This window comes from Pyrus communis, chromosome 14, assembly GCF_963583255.1.
Source record: "Pyrus communis chromosome 14, drPyrComm1.1, whole genome shotgun sequence".
Lineage (NCBI taxonomy): Eukaryota > Viridiplantae > Streptophyta > Magnoliopsida > Rosales > Rosaceae > Pyrus > Pyrus communis.
The window spans coordinates 25,455,844-25,464,363 of record NC_084816.1 but is presented as its reverse complement, the minus strand read 5'-3'; the positions used below and the strand labels follow the sequence as shown (position 1 = coordinate 25,464,363).

Below are 8,520 nucleotides of genomic sequence, written 5' to 3'. Positions count from 1 at the left end.
CACCTGCCTGATTCAACGCGTATTAAGAGTGCTTTCCAGGGAGTGAAAGAACATGGTTTCTTCATGAAAAAAGCAGGACTTTTATTAAATGATTGCAATAGGCCATGTTTACGCAAGTACGTGGCCTCAAAAGTTGGCGATTATTTGAATTCAAAGAGTTTTGCTACAAGAATTGCTGCTATTAGTACGTAATACAAAAGGCATTATAAAGAGCGAAAAAAAAAATTCAAAGTCACAAGCCTATACTAGGAAAGCTCAGAAGACCTTTTTACTTCACAAAGAGAAGAAAGAATATATACCAAGTCAATGGAGTTCCAACTGACAAGATGACGTTTCCACTCTGCATATGTGAATGAACTCGGAGTCGGACCCAAAGATGACTCAGTGACAGATGAACCCACTCACTCTTCATCAAAAGTAGTATCTGTATCTGGTATTATCCATAGATACATTTCGAATCTTAATGAGGATTGGTGTCCTGCAAGTCTTACAAGCTCAGTTACATCAAGAGTTGTTAAAAGTTGGCCTGAAGAACTCTTGAAGACTAAAGCAGCTGACTTTGGTCAGAGAAGACACGAGCTTAATAAACTGAAGTCGGAAAACGCCCTGTCACGGCTCGTATAGTCTTTGGGTTTCTCCAAGTAAGGAACACACCCTGCAGTATATCTTTGCAACTTCAAAGGTAACTATTTTCAGGCCTCGCTTCTTCCTCTCTGGCAAGTCGTGTTTTTTAAATGCCATGATATGTTTCAACCGGTGCGCCATATGGTACGTATATGTGTGGTTTAAACCTAATAGGTTGCCGCCCGTAACAAGAATCTTATTTTTAGAGAATTGTTTTGCAGGTGCATGATTAGAGCATAATGATAGGAAAAGCAGTTGCCGTAAAAGCTATTTCTGGTATAATTTGCACAACGACCTCGTTTACTCAACATCTAATTAAAACACAACATTCTTTCCCCCTGTCCCTAACCTCCTTGTTCCTATTCAATTTTGTTGTCTTTCCTCTTCTACCTCTGATAAAGAGAAAGGGAAGTGAAGAGAAGAGACAATGGAGCTCATCATCAACAGCCGCATCCTCCTCGTAGTCATGTCCATCTCTTCTCTCCTCTTCTCTTCCTGTCAAGGCTCATCAGCCCCAATCCCACAGGTGGATGCGGCTCTTGAAAAAATCTGCGCAAAAACTGATAACCCTGGTCTTTGCTCCAGCACCATCCTTCCTTCTGAACACGGTGCTGCCGACCCTATCAGCGCGCTTCAGATAGAGATTAAAGCATGCTTGAACCGCATGCAACAGGCCCTCGCCCAGTTCAAGAAGCTGGGTGGCCTTTCCGCATCAGATATGTCGACTGTCCAAGTATGCCAAGAAGAATACGAATCCGCAGTTGATGACCTCAACGGTGCTACTGATGCGATTGTCGCACACGATGTTGGCACAATACAAACCAGGCTCAGCGGAGTGATTACCTATTTGGGCACGTGTGATGATGCCGTCGCTGAGTCTCCGGGGTTCAAGTTGCCCTTCAAGGATGAGGATATTGTTACATTGCGTAAGCTGGCTAGCAATTGCATGGCCATCTCGACGCTGCTCCATTAGACAAATAAAAATTAACCTTGATTGCGGAGATGGAATACATGGGATGTACTAATTATTAAATAATTCAAACATATTGTCATGAATTCAAACGATTTCCGCTCTCAATATTAAATATAATAACACTGCTTTTTTCACAAATTGATCACATTGATGACTTGTGACATCCCACATTGCCCAGGGGAGTGATCCTTAAATGTATATTCTCATTCCTACCTAGCACGAGGCTTTTTGGGAGCTCACTGGCTTCGGGTTCCGTAGGAACTCTGAAGTTAAGCGAGAAGGGGGCTAGAGCAATCCCATGATGGGTGACCCACTGGGAAGTTGCTCGTGAGTTCCCAAAAACAAAACCGTGAGGGAATGGTAAGCCCAAAGCGGACAATATCGTGCTACGGTGGTGGAGCGGGCCCGGGAAGTGATCCGCCCCGGGCCGGGATGTGACATGACCTCTTCTCAAACTTCTAATTAATAAGGATGACTTCACTATTGTATATGAAACTCACCTATATTAAATAAACCAGACAATTTAATCAGTTTTGTGTGTCTAAGAACATTACCTTTTTGTAGTTATTCATCCATTTTCCTATAACAATCTGTCCTCTCAAAATGAAGTGACACCTAGTGATGAAAAAGAAGAGAAAAGAAGAATCAAAGTGGAATACGATTGTAGCTATTAAAGTAAAAGCAATTAGTAAAAATAATCAAATTTTGACATTTTGTTGCAAAATGATCAGTGTTATATCTTCAATATATCATCATTACACAAGGTTGTTAAGTCATCTTTGAGTCATGATAAATACGACATTGCTAAAAATGATCATTTCTACCAACCAAAACTCAAAAACAGATTATTCATGCTAATTGCCCTAAAACTAAAAGGGGGTCCATTTAATTTTTCACTTTGGGCATTTTAGCCCATGGGAGGTGCGACTAGAACTTGGTGGAGGTGCAATTTAAACATGGGTTTGGGGGGTTGGGGGGCGCGGCTTGAATGAAACGTAGAAGCATCAAATCCAAGGAGAAGCCAATATTATGAGTACTAACAAGAACACAAGAAGGAAACAATGGAACTTGATGTCATGAGTACTTAATCCCATAAATAGCGACCCTGCTACTGTCAAGTAAGCTAATTTCTCATCATCATCATGTGTTTAAATGGCATAATCCTCTCACTTCCCCCTCAAAAAACAACTTCATGCTACAATGTCCATGAGAACGGCACGAGGCTACAATATCGCGCCCCCCTGGGGGTGGGGGCCCGGCGCGGGGGGGGGGGGGGGGGGGTGGTGTTGGGGGTTGGTGGCACACCCACGGTAGAAACCAGGGAGGCCCTCTTGATGAAATACTTTTCTAATGCAATCAACAACACCAGCATAGCGCTTCTCAGAGTGGTGGCCGTGCTCTTGAAGCCTTGAGCGTACCACCTGAATATGATATTTGGAAATAAAATACAATTTCTATTAGTGCAGGGTCTTTCAGTATACTACTTTAATGGTTTGCATATTCGCTTATTCTGCTGCTTTCAGAAAATTTCTGCTAAAATGGTAAGAATTTTTGCATAGTATATACATATCACTGAAATCGGGCTTTTATGTTTTTCCCTCTTCCTTTTCACAGTAAGCATGTATTTTGAATTGATACAATTCAATTCCAGGGACCCTGGTAACGATAAAGGAGGCCAAAATTGTGTGGTTCGAAAAGGGAATAGAGAGAAAGAGAGAGACTATTGGCCATGAATCAACTGACAGAAAGTCATTTTTAAAGAAGGAACAACAAAATAATCGTGTCAGCCTACAGAGTCGGCATAAATTCATAGAAAATATTCAATTATCAGAATGTTGAAAGAGTCAGGAGGAAGAGTGGGACATTGTCTTCTCATTTCCTAACCCCAATCACCCCAGCAACCAAAACGTCAACCCCAACCCACACACCACCTCTCAATCCCAATCCGAATCTCCACCTCCACCAACCCCACCAGAACAAAATTACAAAAGCGTAAATCAAATTAGCAGAGTCATTCAAACTCTAAGTCTCTAATACCCCATGTGGATATGTCAATGTTGATGCAAATATTTTGGAGACAGATGAGGCAACGGCAACGTTGCGTGCACCAAGCTTGTCTATCGTAACGTTATCCGATATAACGGCATCAAATTATATGACACCTCTCTTTCAAGTGTACATAAAAGACTAAAAGCAGGCAGATAAACCCTTTCTACTGTAGTGTCAGATCATCCGACATGCCTCTTTCAAAATTACATAAAATACTAATAGCAGGCAGCTATTACCTCGATTAGCCGAATAGCATTTTATTTTCTCATAGGTTGGAAATTGGATGGCAACATGACTGATACCAGAGCAGGTACAAGACCACTATCAAACACAACATATCACAGAAATAGTTGCTTGTCTATCAGTTATAAAAATAGTTGCTGCGTTCAGTTCTAAAAATAGTATCAATGTTCAGTCCTAGAAATAGTTGCAGTGTTCAGTTTTAAAAATAGACAATGTTTAGTTATAGAAATAATGAAACTGTTCAATTCCTAAAACAATGGTAGTATTCAATTCTAAAAATAGTGATAGTGTTCAATTCTAAAAATAGTTGTAATAATTTGACATATTTGGACCTGGACTAATATGCTCGTTTAAGGCAAGGGCTGGAAGAAAAATTAGGAGTATTGCATGATGGGCTTGCTTCCAATCCGTGGATTTTAATAGGGTAAAGTACAAAAAACTACCTTAACTATTGGTTTTATGACACTTTCATACCTCATCTTTTTAAAATGATAATGTCATACCTCATCTTACAAATTTGTGCCAATGTCATACATCCGTCAGTTTTTCTGTTAATTTCTCAATTAAATGTGGTTTGATTCGGGACCCACTTTCTATTAAAAAATTATTAAAAACTAAAAAAAAATCATTTAATATTTTTTAAATATTAAAATAATAAAGAAAAGTTAAAAAAAATAAAACAAAATTTCCCCTTTGTGCGCCCTCTCTCTTCTCCCCCATCTTCATCTCCCTTCCTCTTCTTCCTACCTGCTACAACAAAGAAAAAAGAAAAAAAAAAAAAAAAAAACTTTGTCCATCTCCCCCCTGCGCGCCCTCTTTCTTCTCTCCCATCTTCATCTTCTTTCCTCTTCTTCCCCTATCTGCTGCAACCCAGAAAAAAGGAAAAAAAAAAAAAAAAAAAAAAAAAAAAAAAACAAAACTCCCCCCCCCCCCCACCGTGCGCCCTATCTCTTCTCCCTCATCTTCATCTCCTTTCCTCTTCTTCCTACCTGCTGCAACCCAGGAAAAAGAAAGAAAAAAAAGATATACACAAAACTTTGTCCTTTCACCCACCACCACCCCTCCCCCCCCCCCCCCCGCGCGCCCTCTCTCTTCTCCCCCATCTTCATCTTCTTTCCTCTTCTTCCCCGTAGCTGCTGCAACCCGGAAAAAAGAAAAGAAAAAACCAATTGCCTTCCCCCGCACCCACCCTTTTTTTCCTTCTCCTTCTCCTCCTTCTTCTTCTTCTTCTTCTTCTTCTCCGGGGGGGGGGGGGGGGGAGAGGGGGAGGGGGTTTTGGGGTTGATGGGTTTTCAAATTTTTTTTATTTTTTTATTTTTGGTTGAAGATTAAGCAGGGAAGAAGATGAAGATGGGGGGAAGGGGTGGAAGGGACGAAAGGTTTGTTTTTTTGTTTTTTAACTTTTCTTTATTATTTTAATATTTAAAAATATTAAATGATTTTTTTAATTTAGTTTTTTTTAATTTTTTAATAGAAAGTGGGGTCTGGATCAAGCCACGTCAGCATTTAACTGATAATGGCAGGCTAACAGAAGGTATAACATTGGTTTAAGTCATAATTATGAGACATTTTTATACATCCGTTTAAGTTGTTAAATCAGCAGTTAAATCGTGACATGACACACACGTGGACAACGACTAGGCACCACATGTCAACATGGGCTCACGTGTATATTAAAAAATTAAAAATTAAAAAAAAATTAATTTTTTTTCTAAGCCGTCTTCTACGTCTTCCCCAGAGTCTCGACCCTCCTTTCCTTCTCTCATCTCCACCCACCCAACCCTAAATTTCCCATTTCGGCGGTCATCATCCCCTTCTTCTACCTCCAGTTCCCACTTCAATTAATTCTCACTCTCAATTCTTCTTCTCTACAAGACAACACCCAATCTTGTAGGTATTCTCTCTCCCCCATCCTCGATCTCATATCTTTCTATTCTGTGATTTTTAATTATTTTTTTTTATTTTTTTGCTTCCATTTTTTGTGAATTTTGAAGGACATTCTGAAGCCAAACTCGCTCAAGCACAAGTGGGATTGGTAAGACGTTAGGGTCTCCAGGCTGGATGTGGGCAGGGGTCCAATTCGAGAGCGTCCAACTGTACACATCCTTGTTCTTCTGAATGATGGTGGTGAGTTTGAGATTTACATTGATGCATCTTTGTCAGGATTAGGTTGTGTTCTGATGCAGCATAGGAAGGTTATCGTCTATGCTTCCAAGCAGCTCAAGAATCACGAGAGAAATTACCCCACTAACGATCTAGAGCTCAGAGCTGTGGTTTTTGCTCTAAAGATCTAGAGACATTACTTGTATGGCGAGAAGTGCCACATCTTCACTGATCATAAGAGCCTGAAACATGTCTTCACTCAGAAGGATTTGAATTTGAGGCAGAGAAGATGGATGAAGCTCATTACTAATTACAACTGCATTATTGAGTTTCATCATGGACACACCAATGTAGTAGCAGATGCACTAAGCTAGAAACATCATGGACAGCTTGCCTCCATTCGAGCTACCCATGTTTCACTATTGTTTTCTCTCCAAGAAACTGGCACTACCATGACGCCAGACGCACAGGGAGATTTGTCAGCACATTTTCAGGTTAGGCATGTCCTGGTGGATATGGTTAAGGAAGCTCAGGAACTTGATCCACAATCTGCAAAACTAAAGAAACAGGTACTGGATGGGAAGAGACATGATCTGAATATCTGAAGGGATGGAGCTTTAGTGTTGGGAACTAAGATGTTTGTGCCTAAGGATAACGAAGCGATGAAGAAATAAATTCTTGATGAAGCTCACATCTCAGCTAATGTCATGCATCCAGATAGCACTAAAGTGTATTACACTATCCGTTCATTCTATTATTGGGTTGGGATGAAACGGGATGTGGCGGATTATGTGAGGAGATGCATTATTTGCTAGTAGGTGAAGGTTGAGAGGCAAAGACCTGAAAGGCTATTGCAGAACCTCTCGATACCAACATGGACGTAGGAAGACATCACTATGGATTTTGTGTATGGTTTGCCAAGGACGCATTCAAGATTTGATGCATTTTGGTGATTGTAGACCGACTCACCAAGACTGCTTACTTCCTACCTGTTCGATAAACCTACTCATTAGAAAAGTTGGCAAAACTGTTCATTGATAATATTGTCAGACTTCATGGTGTACTCCTCTCCATCGTTTCATACAGAGATCCCAGGTTCACCTCTAGGTTTTGGAGAGCTTTTAACGCCACCATGGATACTCAGTTGTTGTATAGCACTACCTATCATCCACAAACCCATGGTCAGTCTGAGCAAACAATTCAGACTTTGAAGGACATGTTGAGAGTTGGAAAGGTAACTGGGATAGTTATTTGCCATTGGTTGAGTTTGCATACAATAACAGCTATCATTCGAGTATGGTATGGCACCATTTGAAGCACTTTATGGGAAGACGTGTTGAACGCTATTGTGTTGGACAAAGGTTGACGAACGGGTGTTAGTGGGGCTAGAGATTGTTGACACTACTAATGCTATCATCCAACTGATTAAGAGGAACCTGAAGGCAGCACAAGACTGACAAAAAAGCATTAGGGACCAATATTCCATGGACCGTGAGTATAAGGTTGGTGACTTTGTTTTCCTAAAGTTGTCTCCCTAGAAAAGTGTGGTTCGTTTTTGTAAGCAAGGAAAGTTAAGTCCTTGATACGTCGGTCCCTACCAGATTACGAAAAGGATTGGTGCAGTTGCCTATAGGTTAAAGCTACCACCAGAGGTGTCACATATTCACAACGTTTTCCATGTTTCCATGCTCTGGAAATTAAAAATTAAAAATTAAAAAAAAAATTAATTTTTTTTCTAGGCCATCTTCTACATCTTCCCCAGATTTCCGACCCTCCTTCCCTTTTCTCATCTTCACCCACCCAACCCTAAATTTCTTATTTTGACGGCCACCATCCCCTTCTTCTACCTCGAATTCCCACTTCAATTAATTCTCACTCTCAATTCTTCTTCTCTACAAGACGACCTAAATCTTGTAGGTATTCTCTCTCTCCCATCCTCAATCTCATATCTTTCTACTGTGATTTTTAATTCCTTTTTTTTTTCTTCCATTTTTTGTGAATTTTGAAGGACATTCTGAAGCCAATCTCGCTCAAGCACAAATGAGATTAGTAAGACGTCAGGGTCTCCAGGCTGGATGTGGGCAGGGGTCAAATTCAAGAGTGCCCAATTGTACAAGTTTTGGGTCAGTGTTTAGTTTTCTAACGACGTTGCTTCTTGGAAGAAGTTCAGGAAACCCCAAGACCCATTTAGGCTCTCTTGTGCAGGAGCTTAGCTCCATGACGGTTGTGACGCCTTCGAAGTGGAGGGTCTATTTGAGTTGTTATGGGACCAGCGCTGTTGAAAGACGAGTGGGCCTTCGAGCTCCAGTCGATTGCGAGAATGGAGTTGAAGGCCATGACCAGATCTGGATGATGAGGGGTAGAAAGATGCGGCCTTGGGCCTGGTGGGTTAGAGGATTGGTTTTCGTGAAGAACTTTATGTGGATTGTATCTCTTGGTTAGGGTTGGGTTTTGGGGTGTGGAGGATGGGGTTGGGTTTTGGGATAAGGAGGAGGATGAGGGTTTAGAGTAGAAGGTGGTGATGGTGA

The 8,520-nt window shown here is 40.9% G+C and overlaps 1 protein-coding gene across 1 annotated transcript; it reads left to right on the top strand.

Moving 5' to 3' along the window:
* Positions 1-1,051: 1,051 nt before the first annotated feature.
* Positions 1,052-1,597, top strand: LOC137714692 (pectinesterase inhibitor 1-like). The gene has a single exon (XM_068453838.1). The coding sequence runs from the start codon at positions 1,052-1,054 to the stop codon at positions 1,595-1,597; it is 546 nt and encodes a 181-aa protein (XP_068309939.1).
* Positions 1,598-8,520: the final 6,923 nt, after the last annotated feature.

Excerpts from the sequence above, each read along its gene's own strand:
- LOC137714692 (XM_068453838.1), top strand. The coding sequence starts at position 1,052 with ATGGAGCTCATCATCAACAGCCGCATCCTCCTCGTAGTCATGTCCATC.